Raw genomic sequence first — 25,605 nt, 5'->3', positions numbered from 1 at the left:
TCCTGATGAAGCAGATTAACTGGGTTTTTGAGTTGAATTCTTAAGTAACACCTATCAACTTTGATTGTGGCACATTTAATAATTCATATTTAATATTACAGATAATTTTTGAGATTGGAAACCACATTTTCAGGGGCTTTAATGTAAATTTGAAAGGTCGGGTACTTTTTTAAAATTAAATATGAATAAAAAAAGGACAGAAGGTGGCAGATTTTTTGCACAAAAACAATACATTTATTCAAGTGTTCTCCAGCACAAGTACATACGGAGCCTTTATCTTCTCTCTGGACACTAAACATAAGTATGGGGGGGGGGTCAAAGTGGAGAATGACTGCTACATTTGCTGTACGAACTGGTCTTGAGGAAAAGCGTATAGGCCAGAAACAGTTATGACAGAAAGAAAGTCACACAGAGTGTCAACAGTATCACCGAATATAGAATTATTGACCTGCCTTGACCAGTAAAAATTAAATGTTGTTTCTGGTAAAAAAAAACAAAACCCAAAACAAAACAAAACAAAACAAAACAATCAATTCAAAACAACATTTTGAAAACAGACATGGAGAATAGTACGGCATGGAATGTAGGATTAAGAAGCAATGCGTATTAAGCATACATTATGCTACAGTAAGTTATTACCGTTTTTTTTCTCACACGATTTTTCCCACACATAAGCACCAACTACAGCAATCTCTAGTCTAAAACAATATAGGAAACCTTTCATTATTTGTTATCCTTATTTTTTCAAGTACAAAGTTAAAATGCCTTTGTTAATATATTTATATGAGTGAAATAATAGTTCTTTTTCCATTACTACAAGGAACTTAAAAACAGTCATTGTCGAGACGTGTTTATTTCTCTTCCAATCAAATATATTTTTCTTGATTAGATACAATGTTTAGCACCATCGGAAACACCTACAATCCCTCTTTTTGAAGTCTTACAAAAGGAAACAGAAGCAAAAGAACACCACCATGTAGGGCTGTGCAGTGAAGTTGAGACCGTTCATCTTAAAGCTCTCCATAGACCACTATTAAGATCACATGACATTAAATCTGGATTCACTTGACACAAACAAATCAGTACGATAAAAGTCGACTTGGAGTCTCCCTACATCTAATGCTCAAAGCAAGTTTTGAATCAAATTTGTCACTTGATTTTTTTATTTTTAACCTAAGAATTTTTTTTCTCCTAATTTGATGATATATATTAGCAAAGAATTATATTTGTACATCTCATACGTAATTAAAAAAAAAAAGATAAAAACAAATTGAAAACAGCAACCGGAAAAACTCTATGTACAAAATGTACAAACATGAGGGGATGTTAAGTATTATAGGAGGAGGGGGAAATAACATCTGGTTAAAATATCACAAAGCACAGGAGCTCATATTGAGCGCAGTGTGCGCGGACAAAAATGATGGCAATAAGGTCACTTAAGAAATTAATTACATTAAGAAATTAAATTTCAAATTTTGAATCTTAAATATGATATAGATAAGCGATAACATCTGTTTTTATTACCCTCTTTACTCTTTGAGTGCTGACGTCTGAGTGTCAAACACTGTGTCAGTTTTTCGTTTTGACAAACTGCAGCCTAAATCCTCCATATTTAGCTTAGAGGTTACAATCAAGAGAATTTAGTTTGTGAATGTAATCCATATTTGGATCAGCACTTTAATTTGTCAACATGACGACTACGACGTATCAGGGCCAACTGTCCTTCACAAGGGACAAAATATTATATAAAGCGCATGACATAGTTCTTTAACTCTGTCTTACATTTTACAATCTTAATAGAAATAGACATTCTTTGAATTTGGGGAGTACATACTGTATCGCTGCTTTAAAACAGAGAACAATATGGATGATGGAGGAAGGGAAAAAGGTGTGGGGTTACAAATGTCAATCCATCTACTGTACACTGAGTCAAATAACATGGGTTTCACATATCAAAATCCATTCTCTTACTTCTATTGGCACAGCCCTACTGTATACAAAAAGTATTACACGAGGGTAGATCAGTTCACATCATAAAACGATAAACAAAAAAAACAATTCACAAGAACCAATATCTTTTTTTAAAAATATCAAGAAAAAAAGAAAGTATACATATAAAAGTGCTTTATAATGTTGATAAAACAGCACAAAATTGCTATAAAAAGGTAGAAGAACTTTGTGAAGCCGCACCATATTGTTGAGGATTTGCACCTGACGGTTTTTCAGTTTAGAGAGGTGGAAGTTGTGGAGCAGAGTTACCCGGCCTGGTCAACCTCCCTCCCTCCAGCGACCACACTTGCTAACAGTTGTACAGTAATGTCATTGGTCAGGATGAAACTAGAAAAAAAAAAATAGTTTCACAGACGTTGATCTTACGGTTTTTTTTTGTGTTTTTTTTTTTATCTTTTGAATGACGGAAAACATCATTTCCCATGTGGCTAGCTTCACTTTCTGTTTGTGCAGATCCAGGTAGTGAGCCTGAGTGTGGCAAGGCTGACAGATTAAATGAGCACCAGTACAAACTGTATAAAAGCTGTGACATGCACAAAAGAGGATATGCTCTATTTTGCAGTCTACTGTCTGTCACTCACGACAGAACAGAATAGTTTTTTTTTTTTCATTAAGTGTAAAAACATCAAACACAAGTTTTTCCAGCAACAGGTTAAAGAGCTCCGTATTGTCTAAAGTTGTAGTGCCACATGGGCTATGATGTTTCTCATCATCTTGGAGCACCATGGTATTGTAACCATATTACAGTAGTACCTTTATTACCTTCAGTTGTGTATAGAAACTGTAAACAAAGAGGTATATGTGATCTGGTGTTTTGGATTCTTAGAGACACAGCTCTCCTGACACTGAAGAAAATCGCCTTTCTCTTCACATCTCTGTGAGGCTCAGTAGCTGGAAGCATGGCTGCACTGCAGGTGGGAATCTCGCAGCCCCGACGTACAGTACGCTCACACAGCAGAAACATTTCACATATCTCAAAACCATTCCCTGTCTTTTCGGATCTTTCCCATCTCATTACCGTCTCTTTTAAAATACATGTTGCTCATGTTGTTTTCTGTCTCAGTGTCTTGAGAAGAAAGCATAGTCTCAAGTATAGCTTGCACAAACAAATCAACAATACTTGATAACACTGCTAAAAGGTAAAATGACATATCAAAATTAAATAGAATAAGAATTACAATTCAAATACAAGAAATAATGTGAAGTCTACGTCAATGTTTCGCTTGCAAATTATACAAGAGTATAATTTGAGGATCAAGGCTCTTATTTCTAGTCACAACATACAGTTGTAGTTCCTAAATGGTTCTGAGCGACTTCTCTTGCTGCTCAAACACAAGCAAAGTAATCTTTGAGTGGTGCAAACAGGTGGCGGATAACCGGGACGCTCCATGATCTGCCCAGGAGCCTCTGCCTTGCCAGTCGGCTCATGTTGGACACGTCCGTATAGTGGACTGGGAAGCCAAAGACCCTGACAGACCACCAGATATAAAACAACCAGCAGGGACAGACGGACAGACGGGGAGGGACGGAGCAGGATAGGGGAAGACAAAGGAAGATCATTTTGAGATTGTGATCGCTGATAGGGCTGTGACAGGTAGTTTGACGGACGATATTTACGTTTACATACCTCTCCATCTCAGTGCACCAGAGTATGTCTTCCTTCTCATTCATGTAGACGGGGAAGTGCTGGTCCTTGCCCTGCTTGATGGAATTAGACCTGGTGGTAATGGTCCTCACTTTGCCAAACTGACAGAGAAAAAGGGGAACAAGAGAAATATTAGTCCACAAGTCCATTTCAGCATTTGAAGCATATCAAAGCTGCATTACCGATCAGATTGATTGATAAACATGAGGATTCAGTGTGAGTGAACTTCTCTGTACTGACTGATGGACTTTCAAACTGTTACCTCTTGCTGCCACTGGGAGGCGCCTGTGCGCAAAGTTGCTTACTTCCTCTTGGAGCAATCAACTTAAATATGTCATGTGTTTTTTCTTTTTTAAGGTGATTAAGGTTAAACTTACAGTTCAGTTCTGAATGTCGCTGTTTTCCCTGGTTTTATAAGCATGAGATGACAGAAAAAAACATTAATTTATCTTGCTGCAATCAGAATTTTTGAACGCACTTACTTGTTTTGGACAAAAGCCTCTAACAAATGAATGTACTGTGAGTCCACAGATGCACACAGAGCATCCAAGAGATCTTATATGTTGACATTTCGCCAGGTGATGCATGTTGTAATATATACAGTATGTGTTCCATCAAAGTTTTACACAAGTACCTTAGCTGTTCTGCCGTGTTCTAAACAGTCCTGGAGGTCCACCCTGTCACTGCACATAGCACTCAAAGGCCTGAAAAGGGGAAAGAAAGAACAGGAGCCACAATCTATATTTAGACTGTATAACTTTGGACTTTGCTTGTAGGAAACTAACTAAGTTTTTTGCTTTGCTGATTGTGGTCTATTAAGTAGATGTATTTTCAATGAATGACAATTCCCATCTTCAAACTTGCATACACCTGATTAGATTTACACACAATCTGCTGGGCTGCATTGATCTTTCCCTGCAATTTTCAAACAGGAAATAATGCATACTAGAAATGTCAAATTTCTCCCAAACTATCCACCAAGATCAGTTTCAGGATAAGCCAGCAGAATCATACCATCCATTGACACTGACATTGTGCAAACGGCGGCGTACATGTCAGGCTATCACAGGGCTGACACATAGAGACAGACAACCACGCTCACATTCACACAAGCCGGCATTTCTTCGGACTGTGGTAACCCTGCGGGAAAACCCACGCAGGCATAACCAGAATCATGCTTCATGCTTTATATCTACAACAACTAGTTTTAATGGCTGTAAAAGAGGTTCGGGATATAAAAGTTGGTTGATTGGCCATCGTGATTCTAGTGTGTGTCAGATATCTAAGTGTATGTTTTCTCAGACTGAGCTCAAGAGATGCAGTCTGGATGTGCAAGCCATATCAAAAACAATTCTGTAAATGACGTCCCTTGTTAACAGGGTTTGTGTATGTCACAGGCTGCTGCTTCCCTCACCATTCGCACACCAACCTGTTCATGCCAGGAAGGTTACCCCAGAAGTAGCGGGCGCGGTGGGCAGCAGACACTTCCTTGGCATCGATCATCACTGGGTTGCACTGAAATTCCAAGTAAAGCAGAGGAGAAAAGACACCAGTCAGAGAGGAACCAAGGTAAGATGCTCTGTTACATATAGTCTATCACAATACAGTATTACTGGTCTTAAGACAAATCCTTGTATAGTTTTGATCGACTAAAATCAATTTAGGGTCAGCTTAAATGCATTTTTCACAGCATCCCACCATTTAAACAGGGTTTCAAAAGCCAAACAAAGTGGAGAATATTCCTATTCTTACAGCTGACCAGGTCTTTACAGGACAATATGAAGAGCAAAAGACGCTATCTCGTTACATTAAAGCACATTTAAACTGCTACATCAAGATTAAGAGAGTCAGTGTTCCCTTCTAATGATGATCTGCGTCTAAAGATGATGAATTAGTGCCACAAGGGGGCATTCATAACCCATCAATCCTTATGTACCTACACTACAGTTTACGATTTAACTGGCTGGTAGAAGTTATGACTAGTTATGACCTGTAGGATTAGATAGTTGAGCTGACAGAGCGAAGCTGACCTCTAAAAAGCGAGATATGTCCCTCTTATCGCTGACACCCATGGCAACCACGTTTTCAAAGAGCCAGAAGAAAGGCCGGTCGTCGCCCTCCTTGGGCCGAGCCTCGTGGAGCAGCCTGTAAAACTCAAAGAACAGGCGTCCGGTGCCCTCTGTGGGACAGAAGCAGCCATTACACAGTGCTGGAGTACAGTACTTTGGTGATTCGTCTATTCAGATAATCAGCTTGTTGGTATTTGACAGTTTTGATGAGATGGAGATCCAAAACAACACCAACAAAGAAAGTCACAACAGTGAGCAGTAAACCTACCATAAAGACCTTTCCTAGCAGGATTGACTATTGAGAGGTCATTACATGGGCTTCCACCGATAACTAGGTCGAAAGGACCCCACTCGTGTATCTGCACACAGATAAGAGACCGAGTCAGAAACACAGAAATAAAGACAGAGACAGTATAGATAATGATGTCACTGAGTTCATGCACTTTGGTAATGAGGTAAAGGAGCAACATTTATATTCTTCTCTTGAAAATATTGAATGTCAGTGGCCAGAAACCATTAAATGTCAGTAAACTGTACATCTGGCATGTTCAGCAACCTTGATAAGTCAGGTCACAGAAATGGCAATAAAATCGTAAAATCTAAAATAAAAAAATCTCTCTAAACCATGAAGACAACGATATGGTGAACAGAATATTCATTTAACCCTATTTTGTTGTTAAGAATGATAAGCATGTTAAAACCATTCCTATTATAGTTTTAACGACACCAGAGGCTCAGCTAGCCTCAGCTGCAGCGAAGCTTCTTAAGGCCGGGACACACATTAGGACTGTTGAGCCGATTATGAATATGATTTAGGCATCGGGACAGATCGGATCAAGCTGGACTGAGTCTGGGACACTTGGTGTTGGTGTTCACATTTACAACTGGCGTCGTAACCAGTGACATCACCCGTGCGTGAGATAATTACAAAAACAAAACTGGCCGAAAACAGCGAGCAAACAGCAAACTAATGCGATGTACTGTGAGTGAGAGAGCAGCTAGTGCTTGTAGTCAAGTGCTCAAGTGAAGTTGACCTCACTCTGATGAAGTTCTCTGTCATTCAGCTCTTTCAGTTGAGTTTACAGCCTGTGTTGCTTTCATTTCTCCACCATCTCATCCAGATGTAGCATTTTTTGTCTGTTTCTTTCCATCTCTCTGCTCAGTTTTCAGAATTCATGTTCTTGCCTAGCAACACATCTGTAATCTTAGCCAACTATCACTCGTTATGCTTTTAATATGTGACCATTTTCCACATTTATGTCATTATGTGCGATTTGAGAAATTCTTTGTAAGTTTCAGCTACTCTTCAGGTCTGTCCTCAACAAGGCTGCTGTTGTTTAAGTCAACTCCACACTTCACACAGCCACTTTAGCAAAAGAAAAATAAACTCACATGTCTACGCGTGACGTTCCTCACATCGCCAACATACATGATGCGACCCTGATGCCGGACGATACCCACAGTGATGGAGTCTTCGCACACCTCAGAAGCTACATAGCGGTCCACTTCGATGCCAAGTTCTTTCAGCACCAGCAGCCCTGCACAGGACGGGGTTAAAGGTCAGACAGAACATAGAAAACTAGAACTGCAGCTCTGGAAAATGACCACTCAAATCCTCCAGTTAACACTCATATAGGATCTGAAACATGCTCAACCGACATTACTCTCACCTCATCAATATAACGCTTTGATATCAGTCACATATTCACTGATAAACTCTTACAATGACTATGATGGTGTCATTAGGTGACATTTTTATGTGTGATTACTGATAGACAACAAAGTTACTACCAGGAACGCACTGTAAAAAGTAAGATATTTAAATTATTTTCATGTTTATTTTCCAATAAATGTATATATGAAGACATGGATGTCAAATTCTCTTTTCATTTTACTTTGACCAAAAGTGATTATGAAAATCTTGCGTTTAACAAGGAAACGGAGCACTTGGTGTAAATTAATACAATCAGAACATTTCATACAGACTCTGATTAGAGAAAAGGGATCCAGTTCTTGTCTAACCTGTTGCTATGCCGTCAAATAGCGACAGGACACGAATGGGCTTCCTCTTCTCCACCATGACTGGGGGGTAAAGCTTTGGTGAGTCCTGACATACAACACCGAGAGAGGGGGGAAAGAAAATGAGACACAGAGAAAACAAACAGCTCCTCCGTGAGACAGTTGGTGGGATTTATAGCCTAAAAGGTGAATAACTCACAAAATCTTGGTCATGATTATTTGCAAAGAAGCGCTGGAGACGGCTGGGCCAGTCCGTGCGGCGCCCCAGTAGACCGAACGCACTCTTCTGACCACACATGTAGCAGTTCCACGGGTCCTCTTTGATGGCTGCATGGGCTGCTCCTTGACCGACGAGGAGGTCGACACACTCCACACAGAAACACCTGAACACAGGCCACGGACGCTCATTAGCACAAGTGATGATCTGTCTAGCATCTAGTAGAAGATAGTCATGCATGTCAGCATCAACATCAGTTTCTTTTTTTAAACTACCCAACAGGCTATTCAGCTGTTTAACAAAGCCAAGACTACAGTAACAGTAGTGTACCGTAATTTCTAAACAAATCCACCTCATGGGAGCCTGGCAATGTCATCCCACAACTTTTGCTTGTCTTACTGTAGTCTGGCAGCACCATGTGTTCATTTGTTTGAGATATGTCATTAAACACATGCTCGGGTCTGGATATTTTCCAATCCCATTAAAAGAAAAAAAGCAATGAATCGATCCTACTGACACGGATCTGCGTAGCCAAAGCCCGATTTATCTTTTTCCTTCGTGTCACAGAGCTTCAATGTCGTCCAAAAACTATTAAAAAGACATCAGTGAGCCCCACCGTTGCACCAGGTGACATGTTCCATTCATCCTGCTGCTGTAAATACTCACCGGTGCAAATGAATTCGCAGCTGAAAATATTTCCCAACAGATGCTCTATTTACTCCTGTCTTTGTAACGTTTGCTAAAAACTACAGTGCCCAGATGTTTTAGGAAATTATTAAGCCTACGCTTTATTCAAAATGAAACTGTATTTATTCGTGACCTGTTTTTAAAGACTAGACAGACAGACAAGTGAAGTGAAGTCGAAAATTATTGAGGATTGTTCTAAGTCACATAGTCAGCCTTTAAAGTAGGCTGTACAATAAATGACTGACAGCTCTCTCCTCCCAAAATCAATTTCTAAATCAATCAGAGGTCAGAAAGAGGCCGCACAATCACAGTATCAGTCTTCTCCTTTTACATCTACGAGACCTAGTTTTAATGATTTTAAATGAGGTTTGGGAGTTTTGAGAGGCAGTGAGTTGTCATCCAAATGTCATCCAAATGTCAAATGCCATCATCTAAACACACAGCAAACCGTTGTTTGCTGATTGGCCCGACATGTGACTGACAAGGCTGAATCTGCTCTCTGTGGTATTTTTCTAGACTTAAATCTTATCGACTGTCTGTGTGAAGATACTTTATTAGACTATTCCTTTATCGTTAACAGTGGTCTATTCAACTGACATACAACCACACTTTATATAATATTTGTAGGCACCACTACAAAGCCCCTATTATGTATTCAAGATGTGCAATGATGGCACAATCCTGCTATCTGTACATTGGAAGCAGTGGCATATAAACTTACTACTAAAGACGGCGTATTTATGTCATATAGAGGATTACTTGAACAATTTGTCTTAAAGGTAAAGGACATTTACGGAATTTACAAATAAGAAATTGCGTAACATCTAGATTCAACAGCGTCACAGACAACCACACAGGGATTATTTGGATTTGCCACACAGCTCCACAATTTTACAAACTAACCAACATTTTCACAAAGTTCACTCATTTTGTGAAAATTGTTACGGCAAAAATGGAAAAGTAATTTGAATATGGAAAATGGCTGAACATCTTATATGAACATAAATATGGTAAATATGTAAAAGAAGCAAAGGAGAAGAATACAAAATATATTACATATTAATCTTGATTTGTGCTGGAGGTGCAACTTTCCTACATTATACTTTATATGATGAAGTACATTAGTTAGTCAGGTCATTGTGGGTCAAAGTTATGGAAGTTCTGGGTGGATGTTTTGGTTCAGTAACTTGTAATGTGTGTTTATTCGTGGACAGATCTCAAATATCAAACATACTATATCAAAATTATGGTGAGAAATAAATTCCATATTAGACAGATGGTAAATGGACAGGGTAAATGCAGAGATTAAAAGATCAGTAGATTAAAACATAATATGGAAGATGGGACTTCCACTTCCTCAAGCTAAGAACTTACTATGACAGACTTTTCATTTTATGGTGGACTGGGTCTCTCACTTCTGTATGAGTATCTTTTATTTATTCAATTTCATTTTTATTTCCTATACCACCTATTTTTATGCGCATTTTCAATTTGTGCATAAAAACACGGAATGAGGTTTGACTCATCTCGTCTTCAGCTTAATGGCATCGGACTGTATAATAACCGCCACCAACAGTCAGCAATTTCTTGCATTCAACTCCTCATATTTACATATCAATGCTGGATGGAAACGTACAATAATTCATATTTTCTTTTGGCCCTATTTTACTGGAAATTCGGTTAAAATGTGAGCTACATTTGGATGTAACCCTGACAATTATACAGTTCGTTTAGATGCCAGGACACCGACAACCCCAATACACTGTTTTACACTGCTGATGCAGACATTGTGGCTATAGTGTTTTCTATTACCATCTGCCACATCCATTACACAGTAGAACCCAGTAGAAACCTCACCGACAGCAGTTGTTGTTTCCACACATGAGCACCTCTCGTCCTCCGCAGCAGATAGTGCAGTATGACTGGTAACCGTCGTCGTCATATTGATATGCACATTCTAGGAAGCAGTTCTGTGAAGAGGAGGCAAAATAAAAGGAAAGTGAGCAGTTTGACATATTTGAAAAACTAAAGTTTATGGAGGTCACATCAGGTGCTGCTTTAAATATGTTCAGTTTATTATTAGCTTTGAAAGGGGCTGTGATTTTTTTTTTAACGACACAGTAGTTTGAGTTGAGTCCCAGACTTTTAATGACCTCTATCACAGCTTACCTTACAGCTCTGGCACATTCCTCCAGCAAACAGCGGGTGCTCAAGGCTAACATTCAGACTTCCACAGGAGATACAGATGTCTGTGGAAAGAAGTGCAGTATGTCAGTATTTAAAAGGCGGAGGTGACAGAGGTGTGAACACTCTGCGACGCTCCGAACTTCACACTTCAATGAAATTATTTGAACAGCTGTGACGCAGGTGTAGATCTAATGAGATTAGCTGGTATGTTTGGAGAGAACTCACAAGGGAGCCAGGGGAAAAAAAAAATCATGGAAATGTTATTTCTTCATCTTCACTCTTTTATCATTTTATTAACACAGACGCATACGTTTCTGCTGCTTTGCTTGTCAACAACAAGGGCAAGTGTATGGCGTCTAGGTGTTCATCCCCAGGGAGGCCCCCCGGTGCTGCTACAAGCTGGAGCACACAGAGGACACATCACTTACCCTCTATGCTGCGGCACTTTTGTCTCACTTCTTGAACAAGCCGCTCTGAAAATACAACACAAGATACACCTGATGAGAAATGTAGGTTAACAAAATCCACACCCCACGCTACATGTGTGAGGTCAGCAGTTCCAATTTTAGTTTATTTATTCACACAGATAGAAAGATAAATGATCTGAAAATGTGTGTTTGTGCATAAATATATACGGTAAATCTTTGTTTATGTAAAAGCTATAAATTATGCTAGAATTTGGAAATTCTTGACAGATTTTTTAAAAGCTCTCAGGACATGAAACAAGTGGGAATGTATTCCAGATTAAAGTACCTGTAAGAGAAATTCAAAATTGGAAATTTATGTTCTTGAGAATGCAGACTGCAGCTGATGATTATTTCTGTTTTAGTAGCTGTGAAAGGTAGCTTATAAAAGAGCTTATAAAAAGGATATCTGTGAGCTCCTGTTATACATTTAATTAACAGAAATCTCTACTGTAAAAGAGACATTTTTTGCAACAGCCTGAGGTTTCTAACGTTTCTGAGAATTAAACCAGCAAATAAAATATTAGATGTCAATTTACAAACATTAGACAGATCATTTATGTAAATTTGGAACCACAAAGGCTCCAAAATCGACCCCCGTGGTACACCAAATTCTAGGAGGAGTCATTATTATATGTTCAAGTTCAGGGTCAAAGATGGATAAATAATCAGGTGCTAATGTGCCCAACTCAGAACCACAGAGTCTGAGCAGGAGTAGATCATTTGTTAAAATATGAGAGATGATGTCCACGTTATTATCCAGCAATAAATTACAGAGAGAGCTTCAAAGCATTTAGCTTTAACATATTCATTTGAAATATTCTATAGTTAATAAGTAAATAAACTTTATATCTACAGCATCAGAGTCACAAGGTGCTTAACAGGTGCACATTTGAATTTCAGAGAATAAAACACAAGAAATAAGTTAAACAACAGCTTTTAACAATAGCTTTTTAACATTGGGCTACGTAAATATTGGTGTCTGTTGTATGTTACTGAATCAGGTATTCATTGCCAAGACATCCTACAGTAATATCAATAAAACTTGTTTGGGAATGAACTCAAATAAACATCCATTCATTGTGTTTTGAACAGCCCAAACCCTTTTTGCTTCATCACATCACTCACTTTCATCTTAAACCTGCCACTCTAATGGACCTCTTGTCCACACACACGACTTCTCTGACCACTTACTCTGATGTACACCTCTGCTGGGTCCTCCCCAAGAGAGGGAATATAGAGTTCGTGACTCCTATTTAACCTAATAAATGAGGCAACCTTACCTCGTGTCCTCTCATCAATTATGTCCTTGACCTTGGGTTTCTCTGCTGTGCTTTTGCGAGGCTTTTTGGCTGGAGGAGGCGTATAGGCTGCTGCTTCAGGCTCCACCCACATCTCAGGGTAAACCTCTTTGTATGGGTTACGCTCCTCTGGGGTGCACAGGATGTCAGATAATTAATATTACAGGAAACATTATGAATTATTCAATAGTTAGAGATACTTGAAGTTGAGGAGGTCCACTAACAGCCTTTATCTGGCAACAGACTAGACAAAAGTCCAACAATTCAAGCTTCATAATATTGACTTATTCTTACCCTCTGGTGGCTCTAAGGCCTTGGGTCCAGTGGGCTGAAATCCTGTCATAGCCCAGTCAATCATCTGCTTGTTCAGCATTTCCACTGATTTGGAGGTTTCTGTCTCATCACTGTTGGGGCAGGCCATGAAGGCTTCATGGCCTGCCCGGGTGCTAGCCGCCTACGAACACATACACAACATTTATGAATGATTCTCAGTATACCTACAGAACTGAATCTACTGATTCAGTGTGGTCAATGTCTCAACAAAATACTTCAATTGCTTACTATACTAAAAAGGGATCATAATTATTTTCTCTTCATTCCTCATCTAAACACTTATTTTGAAATACATTTTTTTGTATCTGCCTGTGCTAATTACACTGAATTTTCATACCATTTGTATGGTTTTATGGACAGTGCACGGACAACCTCTGGCTATGTTCACGAGAGACTTCAAGGAATAGTTTGACATATTTGGAAATACATCACACGACTTTTTGCAGAGAATTAAAAGAAACCACAATGTTTGTTGTTTTTTCATTTCTGTTGAAGTACAGATTGAACAAACAAGCTACAAAATGTTAACTGGTGAGCTTTAGAGGTGCTAATAGTAATAGTATTTTTTTGGTACAAAGACAGGTTAGTTGTTTATCCCTGCTTCCAGTCTTTATACTAAGCTAAGCTAATCGTCTGTTGGCCCTAGCTTAATTTTTTGCGTACAGATATGAGAGCGGCATCAATCTTCTCATCTAACTCTCGGCAAAGAAAGTGAATGAGCTAATTCCCCATTATGAGTGACTCAAGCTGTAAAAACAAGCCACAGCTCTTATTCTTACCTGTAGCACTTCATAGATGGCTTTCTTGTACATTGGCTGCTTGTTGTAAGTTGTTTGGTGAAAGGCATTATTGAAGGAACTTAAAGGCATGAGTTTCTCTACACAGACCTGTAAAAATACACAGAAAATTAAATAAGTGTTTACTTCACATGTAAAAAGTGTCTGGAGATAAATTACTTGTATGTTTATAATGGAAAATAGCAATTGGTTGAGCAAATAAAACAAAAGAAAAGCTCATGTGTGTGGTTGTCACTATAAACGGAAGGCTGTTTTGCTTAATTTCTGCTGAAAAAAAAAATACCTGACAGCAATATTAATGTTGGCGCTAAACACTCACCACTGAGAATTTTCCATCTCCAAACCACATGACCCATCTGGTTCCCTCAGCAGCTCTGCTCCGGCCTGTCATCCACCAGGATACGATGCGGCCTGGCCACCACGAGAACCCTCGCAGCTTTCCCCAAACCAGCTCGCCGATGCCAAAACCACGACCGTCCTGCAGCCAAAATAAAAGACAAATCATCCGCTCTGCGTTCACTTCTGGGCATAATTGTGAAACCTTTTTAAACACCGTCTGTCTCAGTTTGTTTTTCTTTGGGATGGTAAAGTTAAATCAAGTTAAGTCAATCACAAAACTTATTCATATAGCCCGATATCACAAATTTGTCTCAAGGGGCTTTACAATCTGTAACGTACTGTTGATCCTCTGCATCAATTTATATTTAACCCTAACATTTCGTTACACTTCAACATGACGTATTTGGTATCTTTGTAAACCTTCTGATCTCCACGAGGCTGACAGTTTAGTCACCTTTAGTGAATGAATTCCCAAAACAACCCTGGCTTTAAACTAAATCCTTTTTCCAATAGAGATTGCTGTTGTAAAATCCAGACATTAATCAACTCAAAATGATCTCACCTCATACTCGGGCTCAGTGTCTGCAGACTTGGGGGATGTCTTGTCTCCTCCACCGATGGCGACGGGCTCAGGGGTCGTGGCCACAGTGGGGGAAGCGGGGTCAGTAGGCTGCTGCTGCTGCTGCTGCTGAGGCGGCTGATGTTGTTGTTGTTGTTGTTGTTGCTGTGGCAATGACGGCTGTGATTGCTGTTGATACTGAGGCTGTGACTGAGTGTACAGTTGAGGCTGCTGTTGCTGCTGCTTTGAAGGCGATGGGTGCTTGATTATTGAGACTTCTTCTTTCTGGGTCTCTGTTTCATTCTCCTCGTGATCCTTCATCGCGTTCATCGCTGACATCAGTTTGGCCTTTTTCTCTGCCTGAAACACAGCCCAGTGACAGCAGTGATGAGGACAGGTCTTTTCAGATGATGTGTCCAGTGTTTAAGACTCACTATCAGGACTGGAAACTTTACTTTTCTAAATATGAACACATTTATCTACTGCAGTGTACTGTAGTATTTGAAAATGATGCTTTGTGAATAAAGTATTTCTGATTCTGATTCTGATTCTGAAATCAGGGTAAATGTCAAACTTCTGCAAGTATGGCAGCTTGGGTAAAATCCTCTCCCACTAATCAGATTGAAAGACCCTTGAAATTGAAAAAAAGGAATAGAAAGAATAGGGCCATAACGTAAGGCAGACATAACAAACTCAAAACCAAAACAACCTCAGAGAAGCCAAACAAAGCTCTTAATGATGGCCATGATGCCCAGATGCTCTGTGGCTAACGCTAGCCTTTGTGAAGAAGAGAAGGGTGAAATGGAAGTCGACTTGGAGACCATACACATGGCAATAAATCAGGAAATAAGTCAAAGAAGAAATAAAAATGCATACAAATAAATCTGACCAGGCATTAAGCGCAACCTTAGAGTATTTGATAGTGTTCAGGTGCTATGGACACAATTTAATACTCAAAAGTATCAAAGCTTTGTGAAACAGCCCCACAAGCATATATTGGTTGATGGCTACAATGCCTGACTGCTAAATGCTAAATAAACAAGACTGGTAAAATCAGACAGCTTTGTGCTAAGCTAGGCTAGACACATTCTGAAATGTGTCTGACACACAGAGATGAAAATGATACCAGCTTCTCATCTGGTGGTAAGACAAAGAACAATTTTGCTCAAATCTGACTGTTAATAATAAACTTGGAGGCAGCGGAACAAGCTGTAAACACAACATTGACATATTATCGTTGGAGTGTTTCTGACCACCCAATGAATGTCAATCCAAGCCGACTTTTAGCTCTGCTTTGGTGGAAACCAATTCCTGGGGCAAATATCTGGCTCTTTAGTCGCTAACTTTGTTAACTTTGTCTAACTTTGAGTTTGTTTTTTTGTGTGCTGAAAACAGCTGGAAAAGGCACTGATGAGAGCGGTGAGAGCGAACCAAAACATGAAAGTTGTGTGAAAGACGTTAAAAAGGCGCCGTAGAGCTGAGAGGAACTGCAGAGATGGGTGATAATTCTCGGTGGGTTTGTCACAGTCATCTGACCCATTGCTAATTTAAAGAAACGGATTAATGCAGCCTTAAGTAGAAATGCATGCTACGTGGTGCATACTTGTCCATCACACCAGTGACTGAACTGTAATATATATAATCATATATTCTGCCTGAATCATGGCTGTGCAGCATTCTCAATTAAATTGTATTACTACCAAATACAGTATAAATAGCGGCTGATAGCATTTGTAGCCATTTAGCTGTGCACCACAAGTTGTGCGCGTCATCTCTGCTGTGTAAGTGCAGAATCTCGATTGTGGGAGCCTGACAGCCTTTGTAAACATGGCTTTATCTCCGACTGTAGGGCCCATTCATCAACAGCACGGTATACAGTAACTCTCTAGTGTCCAGAGCTGCAGCGGGGAGTTCACTGGGTTTGTGGTACCTGACACTGAACCACTAGGTCGATCAGAGAGGACGAGACGCAGCCGGGACTTAAGCCTCTCACAGTAAATCCCCAACAGCTGCACTCATTCTGATGTCTCTCTCTCAAACACACACACACACACGGTAGTCCTCACATGCACACACATGTTAACTTTCTTTTCCTCCTCTCACTCTTTTTCTCCAAAACACGCACACACTTACAGAAAATATATCTGCAGCCCCATATGTAAACACGTGTTAGTGATACTATAGGCTCCACGTGAGAGCGGGGCTGCACAGCTGTGCTTACTTTAAGTTCTCAGGTCTCACACACACACTGTAAATGTCCAGAGGTGGACTGGGTGTGTGGGAAGAGGAGGAAAAAGGCAAGAAGGAGAGAGACTGAGAGTGTGTATGGCACAATCCTCCGTCCTCTTTCCCAGTGTGACTCGTAAACAATAGCTCCTTTAAGGGGAGGTGGTGCCTAGACGGCATGGGGAGGGGTTTCGGCGCAGAGTAGAAGAGTAGAAACATGTGCTCTTCAATCAAGAGGCTCTGCTGTGGTTTATAAATATCTGTACTGTAGTGCTGGATGGATGGTTCAAAGCCCTTGGCCATATGTGTTAGTCCTCTTGGCTCCAGCACAAGCACATTGGAGTTAGTGTTCGACAGCCTGCTTGGATGTGTGGTTCCAGATGGTAAACTGCAAAAACTAACAAATGTCAATTAAACTGCTAAATGTGTTATGTGTACGGGGAGAAACAATCTGTAATCATATCGGCAAGTGAGCAGAGCAGTTGCTGGTGCAGACATGAAGAAAGAGGGCTGACTGAGAATGACTGTAAAGCTGTATGTGTGTGTGTGTGTGTGTGTGAGCTACTTCATCTCTGGTGACCAGTAATCACAGGTATACTGGGAGATCTGTAAATGGCAATAAAGCGGCTGAGCTACTGTTGTGCTCATTTTGCTGTGTTTAGGGTCAGACTGTCTCCAGGGTTCCTTCTCCTCAGAGCCAATGAGAAAGTGACGCTGAAAATGCCAGTGGGGGGAGGAGAGAAAGTACAGTGGCTATAAGAACCAGATATTTGTCTCTGGACTTCGTCCCAGTTGTAAATGCCCCCCTTTTGGGGGCCTCACAGTGTGTGTGCAGCTCCACCAGCAAGACAGGCCCTCCGAGTCTAAAGGGGAAAATAGGAAAGGAGGTAGCGAGGACACAATGCGGTCTTTATCATTTACGCACGCCTGCCCGTCACTGACAGCTCAGAAATACCGCCACTTATATCTGCTGTCACGCCGCACTGAAGACAAATACCAAAAATGACAGCAGACATACTGTACATGTATAAACACAGCAGAGTAAACTTCACAGTGAAAACATCTACACCCTTTCACCTTGGAAAAAAACTACGTTATATACAAATATATAAGAAAACCAAACCTAAGTTACTGTACTAACAGTAAGTGGTGGATTTTGCTATGGATAGAGTGAAAACAGAAGCTCTACAGGCCTCCGGCAGAGTGTAGAGACGTGTTGGGAGCACAATAAGGGATAATCTGACTTAGAGTCTGTGCAGCATGATACCCTGAGGGCTCAAGGGGTGACAGAGTGCACTGGGAGGCAGAAAAAAGAGAAGAGATATTGGTCTCTGGGGTGTGCAGATGATACTCAAGTATCTAATCTGGGCTGTACTTGTTAACAAAAAAGGTCACGTTTACTGCGTAGTTCAGTTATTTATAAGACAACAACTGCCTACTACAATGTTGTTAACTTTATGAGGAAAATGTCTTGGTCTCAAAGAGTCAACACTGCAGTTGTTGAGATGAAACACTGTCATGCACGAGCCCTACAAACTCACGTGCAATACAGGAAGAAAGACAACAAGCATCAAACAAATTAGATATTAGGAAAAAAAGATGTTAAAGTAGCAGTTCAGGTGCCATCGAATCAAAACACACAAGCATTCTGTAACTCTGATTAAAGGTAAAAGTTAGATGAAACAAACTGTCACTGAACATTACTTCCTCACACAACGTGACAGCGAGCCTTTGAAGCAACACAAAAGAGTTTGACCTTTGAATGCAGTAGTCTCTCATGCGCAACAGGCAGGAAAGCCGCAGCAGGGACTGTTTTGTGTAATTGTTTGATGGATAATGCAGTGAGATATGTCTTCAGTGAAAAGACCTAAGCTTATCTGCTGAGCAAGGACTGCAGACAAAATAATAAAAAACTTCCTTAAGTCACGACAGGTGTAGTTAACTCAAGATGCATCAGACCAAGAACGCTGCAAAAGCTGATCTTAAACCTTGAAAAAACGGCTGCTTTTAAAGTGTAAATACTGTCTATAAATGCACAAGTGGCAGGTTCTGTTGTGCAGCGATGTGGCTACTGCATTCATTAGCCTGATTTTAGCACAGATCCCTACAAAGGCTGTGTATTTCACGAGTGGCCTTGGGGGGTCACACCAAAATAGGCCATCTGGTTCTCATTGTATTGCGTCCTTTTAAGAGATAATTAGGAATATTACAGAGTCAGCCATGAATACATAAACAGAATTCCCCATGAATCCACAAGTGGAGTTGTTAAAAAAGCTCCCTGAGGACGCTGCTCGGCTTACTCCAAAGCACTTTAAAATCTTTTCATGTAATCAAATAACTCTTCTTACAGTGAATCTATGTCCTGAGTCAAACAGAACAAAGTACACAATGATAGGAAGGAAAGGGATTTGAGGCCTACACAACAACTTCACCTTTTTCCCAGTTAAATGTTATGTAAGGTGAAATCATGGTGGCTCTCAAAACAGCAACATTTTGAAGGTAAATATATCAGACCTAAAAAAAAAATGATACAACTCTGACATTTCTAGGCGCTGCTATGAAACAGGAAATAGTTTCAGCACATATTCACCCCACGGGAAAAAGTTTTTTCAAGCAAGCAACTTTTTTCCCAAACACGGCTAAAGCCTGCTCACTCTTCCTTTTTTTTTTTTAAAGAGACGGTTTCCCTTTAAGCCGTGCAGAGCAGATGGTTCACGACAACTCTCGTGGAAATACCTGAAGTCAGCATATTCCCCTCGCTGTAAGAAGGCTAATCAAACATGCACACTATCCCCCCGTGTTATCAAACAAACAATGCAGTGCACATACCCATACACACCAGCGCGCAACCCTCATAATCCAGTGTGGGGCTTGAGTTTTTTTTCACCCCCACTCTCAGGGTAGAAGAGATCGCTTAAAAAAAGAAAGCATGAACATTTCTTTGTCTGGGAATTCAGGGTCAGGTGATTGCCGACAGGAATTCTGGTTGGCTAGAGAGGACTTGCAAAATGTTGGCAGCGGGCCAAGAGGCTGTCTTGCAAGCAGGGCTGGAAATTTGCTGCAAACCTCATCTTCACCCTCATATCCATAGCACAGAGTTCATTTCCATAGCTGGGGGAGGGGTCAGGAGAAGAATGGGGGAGGGAAACAGAGAGGGAGAGACGGAGAAGTCCACTGTAACACAAGGCACATGAAAAAAAAGAGAGAGAGAGAGATCCTGGAGAAAGTGCAAGACGGCAGTAACCCTTTCAGCCACCATGTCCTCCCTGCTGCACAAACATGCAAACAGCAAAAGGCTCTGTGTCAAGAGCACAACCAAAACTAAAGGCTCTGCATCATATTACTCCTCGGGAAAGTGCTTTAATGCCAGAACAAATCAGTCTTTGTGCAAATTAGATCAAAGCTTGCAATACGCCAGATGAGAAAAGGGGGAAAAAAAACAAAAAACAGGCACACTCAAAATTTGCATCTTGCAAATCCCCTTAAATCTCAGCCTCGTAGAGCTACTTGTTCAAGAAAATCCACCTCTGTTTGGGAAAATGTGAACTGCCTGCTTGCCTCGTATTTTATGACATTTCACTTGTGGGACCCCGGCATGTCCTGCTAATTTGGCAATATTTCCTCCCTGGAGACATTTTTATAGCCACTCTCCGAGCCTTCTCCAGAGGAGAGCAGAGGGGGCGGGGAGGCAGAAGAAATGGAAGACCCCATGTTGATACTACGGAGACTCCTCATTACGTAACAGATGAAATTGCACTACATCACATTACTACCAGGAGTCATATTTAACATGACTAAGTAATGAGCAATGTGGAGAACTTCACATTTATAAGATTTAACAATCAGAGCTTGGATAAATTGCCACATTTGCTGAGAAGGAGCGCCGTGTGATCACTCTGAATGCAGTAAAAATACCAGTTCGTTGACCAACCAGTGGCGGTTTTGAAGGTTTCTATCGAATCACATGATCTTCATGAGTAGATGGAGTTTTTCTCTGTTGTTGAACAACATATTTCTACTTTTTACCTCTCAACTGTCAAGATAAAATTACTGTCACTCAGCGGTAAAATCCTTCCTCATCAAATTATAAACCGCTGTGCCGTGTTTGGGCGTATGATAAGCCTTCAAAGTCATGAATCTCATCAAAATTCCTGGATTTCATCGCCTCACCAATGCCAGAAGCAACACGCTCCCACCACCGCAGCTCTTTGTGGGGGGGGGGTTTAACAGAAAACTGTTCTTAATCTGAACCACAGCAAAGTCTGTGGATTATCCAGATTAACAAAGATATTGTTTCTGGAAAGAAGACTTTGCTGTTAAGTTTGTTAAATTAAAAAATCTCGAAACGTTTGCCAATTAAAACCATTAAATTGGCTGCCGTTATATCAAATTTTACCTCTTGTTCACTCACACACCGATGGAGGCGGAGCTGGCCTGACCGTCTGGAGCAACTTCAGTGTCTTGCTCAAGGACACTTCGACATGTGGACAGGAGGAGCCAGGTTCAAACCACCAACCTTGTGATTGATGGCTGCTAATCCCTCCTGAGCCACAGCCGCCCCATTAGGGATAAGAGGGAAAATATATATTTTCGGTGATTTAGGTGAACTGACTCTTTAATGTAGAATCACTTCACCACAGCTTCAAGACACCAAAGGCAATCAGAATGACGCAAAGCAAAAATGTACCGAGACATTTTCATCCAGGAAACATGAATCACGTCAAGGCATCAAACAGATGTGATTAACGCAGCTGCAGAGATTTCTCCTCTGCGGATACAATAGACAAGAACAAAGTCAGGAAATGCAGGAGCTGACTGCGCCAATGGCCCTGCAAATCCACTGAAATAAATGGTACCTTCATGAGATATCAAATGACCCATCAAATACACTTGGCCGTGAACACACCACAAGCCCTATCCTTGACCCTGGCAGCTTTAGTCCACGCCTGTCACTCACCCTGTAATCTACAGTGGCTGGGACAGAGCTGGGGTACTCACCTCCATCTTCCACTTGGCCAGCCACTCCTCTCTGGTCCGCTTGCTAATGTAATAAGGGTCACCAGCCTGGAAGGTTATTCTGGGCACGGGCCTCTGACGAAGGCTGATCTCCCAACCAACTCCCCTTCGCAGCCTGTCTCGACCTCCCTGTTTAAGGTGTCAAAAAAAAAAAAGTTAGCTACTTGTTTTTGATTCTTTAATTTTTGAGTTTCTCTAATAAGGAAGCATCCAGATTTGTTGTAAATCTGTGCATCCAATCTGTCACTAGAGCCTATGAGACAGACTCTAGTTAACAAGTGAGTAATTTGCGGTTGAGGCGATGGGGTGGTCTAATTTCTAAAAAGATGATCACTCACATGTTGGTGTGCCGTATGGTGCTATCAGCTTGTGATTGGTCAAGCAGCAAGAACCGATGCCACAGTGTCTAATCACAACTCCCTGGCAACAGTCTCAAGGTCACCAGCACCAGCTGATTCGGGAAGCTCCCAAGTGTATTTGATATTTCAAATCTATACACCATTAGGTACCATTTCTTTCACAAGTCCGAAGGCAAGAGAACTACTCACTTTTTCTGGACCTTGTAGATGGGCGACTATGCAAAGCTTCTAGTTTACTTTCAGTGCAAGCTTTCATCATACATTTGTGGAAAGAGTAGGTGGCAAAACGTTTATAGACACACAGAATAGTCTTAAAGGAATAGTTTGATATTTTGAGAAATACTCTTATTCACTTTCTTGCCAAGAGTTAGATGAGAAGATCTATACCACTCTCATATCTGTCCGTTCAATATGAAGCTGGAGCCAGCAGACGGTTAGCATAGCTTAGCCTAAAGACTGGAAACGGGGGAAACTAGCTAGCCTGGCTGTGTCCAAAGGTAACAAAATCTGCCCACTGACACCTCTAAAGTTCACAAATTAACGTTTCTCATTAGTTTAATCCGTACAAAAATGAACGAACAAAGTTACTGCTCCTGGCCAAGAAATAGTCCCCTAAAATGGTGAATTGTGGTTTTTACACTTTGGTTTTTGTACAGATTAAACAAGCGAGATCTTGCGTATTCATTATTGAGATTTAGAGGTGCTGGTTGGTGGGGTTTCTTTATTGCTGGGAGGAGCCAGGTTAGTTGTTTCTCACTGTTTCCAGTCTTTGTTTTAAGCTAAGCTAACAGGCTCCAGCTTCATATTCAACGGACAGATATGAGAGTGGTACGAATCTTCTCATCTAACTCTCAGCAAAAAGCAAACTGTCTAACTGTTCCTTTAAGGGGGCTTATGTGCCGGACAATGCTAGAATAGCAGTTGCCCCCTGTTTCCAGTCTTTACGCTGAGCTAAGCTAACTGACTGCTAGCTGTAGCTTCATATTTACCTATAAATCCACTCATCTAAACAATAAAACAAATAAGTGTTTTCCAAAATGCCAGCTACAGTCATGCAAAACAACACGTAAACATCCCTGTATCAAGCTTACAACCTGTCCTACAATCAAGAGTAAGTAGTGAAGAGAGAAAAGAAGAAAATTGTTGTAACAACATTGGATGGGTTGATGTTTTTTTATAACATACCAGTATGAAGGAGTGAGGTGGAGAATCCAGTTATATTCAGTATTTCTTCTACAAAAACTCCCCCCAAAAAAGTCCTTTTTCAAGTCAAGAAAAGCACTTTTGCTTCTGTTCAAGCTGCACCACGGCCATCTCTCACGCTGGCAAGCAGAGGATTCACGGTTTGTGGCAGGAAAGGTAATTCACCCCAAAAAAGGAAGCTACAGCCCTGGCAAGTGTGAAAGACACCTCAAGAGTTACATCAGCCTGAGAACAAAGACTCAACAGAGCAGAAATCTTACCTCGGTCTTGACTGCATGACCCCCGTCCTCCTCCTTGTGCTCCACATCTAGAGAGAAGACAGCGACACAATGGATGGCCTGAATCATTCATAGGAGAGTGGAAATTGACCACATCAGTTATCCTCGTATCTGCGTTGAACTGAAGTGGCCTCGCATTCATCAATAAACCACATGACACATTTATTAACCCAAATTGTAAAGCTCGCCCTCCACATCATCCAATTAACTATATAATTGATCAAATTAAAGTCAAATTAATAAAACTGCTGATAGACACTGGCTCGGGGGAAACTCCTTATGCATGCTCAGAGTTTAAAATCGGTCTGGGATCACGGGAGCTTGTGCGCTCAGGTGCCATATGAGGGTTTGATGCAACCCAGAGGGTTTGGAGTGGCTGCCCAGGTTATGATGAGTGTGGAGAGGGGCCAGGTTTACTTTGGCAAATGTCACACTTCTGACCTTATATCCCCCCTTCAGGAGACACACAGCTGGTTGCTATTAGCATGGCCCCTCCCACGCCGCTGACACTGAGCCGTACAGGCAACAACATACTGCTTCACTCGACTGTGGCTCCGGGGCCGTATACAATCTCACCCTGCCAATGTCCAAAACATCAACAGGACTAAGACACGAGTCTCTTCTTGCTGCAGTTGAGTTGTGTACAAGGTGGGGAGATGTAGAAGCTGGTATTTGTCTTTTATTTGGAACAGAAAATGGTGGTAGAGCCAACAAAAAGTGCTGTTCCAATACTCAAGTCAATATTTTATGTACAACCTTGAAGTACTTGACCGTGGAAGGAGCAGATGACAAAATAATCTCACCTGCTGCCCAGTTGAATTATTTTCAGTATTGATTAATCTGCCAATTATTTTTTCAATTAATTGATTAATGAATTGGTCCATAAAATCAAAATTCCCCACAAATATTGAGTCTACTATCATAGAAGAAAACCTGCAAATACCTTTCTGGGTCGTCTATGATAGCACGTTTTGCGATTAATTATTTATCAAAATTGCTGCCTATTAATATTCTTCCACTATCGATTAAGCAACTAATCAATTCAGCTCTAATAATAAGTACTTTTACTTGTGACACTTCAATATATTCTGCGGCTTCTACTTCTACTTCTACTTCAGTAAATGTTTCATGTGAGACTTAAGTAATTAAGTGTTTTTAAATTGCAGTATCGCTACTTCTTATTAAGTAAACGATCTAAATACTGATGTATTGCATGGATTGAAAACTCTTGAATACTATCAGCAGTTTCTTAGGAGGGCAAATACTTTCCACAGGAAAGAAAATGCCCATACATACAGAGGAAGTTGCAAAACCAAAAGCGAGAAGTGCAGCAGCAGCAGCAGGCTAAAGATTGTCAAAAATAGCACAGAAAATATTTGGTGAAACGTGCACTGAAACCGCAGCCTAATAAAAATGTCTTGAACACAATAAAAGCTCCAGTTGGGATTTCCCATTAACTTGGCCATGATTTAAGACCTGGAGGTCCACAACAATAAGGGCATGTTATTCATTCTTAAACAGCATTGTTTTCCTGTGTTCAGCAGAGCAGCGAGGGGTTAGCCAGGAAGCATGGATACCACCCAACTGAAACACTAGGACAGGATTCATGATTCATGAAAAGTATTTCACCCGCAGCAGCAAAATAGATAAGGAAGCCAAAATCAGCTTCATCACAGAAGCTCAGACCAACACCTCTGCTATTACTTTCACCATGTTTCATTTTAATGTAAGCAAGTGTTTTGTGCAAGTGCCCCAGCTCAGTGATATGACCCCAGCGGAGTAAATACACATCATTCAAGCAGCTGTGCCTTAAATTAGCATGATGGTGCAGCCTGAGTAAACATGACTATCTGCTGAGTCGAAGCCCAAACACTATCATAACACTTGAGCCCTGAG

At 40.7% G+C, this 25,605-nt stretch overlaps 1 protein-coding gene across 2 annotated transcripts in view; it reads right to left on the bottom strand.

Annotated features, from left to right (window-relative positions):
• Positions 1-3,336: 3,336 nt before the first annotated feature.
• The window catches only part of dnmt3ab (DNA (cytosine-5-)-methyltransferase 3 alpha b), a 34,932-nt gene continuing 12,663 nt past the window's right edge, over positions 3,337-25,605 (bottom strand). The window contains exons 4-22 of one of the 2 annotated variants that reach the window (XM_070920419.1): positions 23,692-23,738; positions 21,852-21,998; positions 14,631-14,987; positions 14,049-14,207; positions 13,712-13,819; positions 12,894-13,053; positions 12,582-12,728; positions 11,263-11,307; positions 10,817-10,896; positions 10,505-10,617; positions 7,943-8,126; positions 7,747-7,831; positions 7,117-7,262; positions 5,993-6,083; positions 5,686-5,834; positions 5,085-5,170; positions 4,290-4,359; positions 3,638-3,756; positions 3,337-3,478 (exon numbers count right to left, since the gene is read on the bottom strand). In XM_070920419.1, coding sequence (XP_070776520.1) covers positions 3,337-3,478; positions 3,638-3,756; positions 4,290-4,359; positions 5,085-5,170; positions 5,686-5,834; positions 5,993-6,083; positions 7,117-7,262; positions 7,747-7,831; positions 7,943-8,126; positions 10,505-10,617; positions 10,817-10,896; positions 11,263-11,307; positions 12,582-12,728; positions 12,894-13,053; positions 13,712-13,819; positions 14,049-14,207; positions 14,631-14,987; positions 21,852-21,998; positions 23,692-23,738 — 2,435 coding nt within the window. The remainder of the gene's footprint in view (positions 3,479-3,637; positions 3,757-4,289; positions 4,360-5,084; positions 5,171-5,685; positions 5,835-5,992; positions 6,084-7,116; positions 7,263-7,746; positions 7,832-7,942; positions 8,127-10,504; positions 10,618-10,816; positions 10,897-11,262; positions 11,308-12,581; positions 12,729-12,893; positions 13,054-13,711; positions 13,820-14,048; positions 14,208-14,630; positions 14,988-21,851; positions 21,999-23,691; positions 23,739-25,605) is intronic. The other variant, XM_070920420.1, reaches the window with a different exon arrangement.

This window comes from Enoplosus armatus, chromosome 15, assembly GCF_043641665.1.
Source record: "Enoplosus armatus isolate fEnoArm2 chromosome 15, fEnoArm2.hap1, whole genome shotgun sequence".
Taxonomy (NCBI): Eukaryota; Metazoa; Chordata; class Actinopteri; order Centrarchiformes; family Enoplosidae; genus Enoplosus; species Enoplosus armatus.
This window is presented reverse-complemented; position numbering and strand designations above follow the sequence as displayed.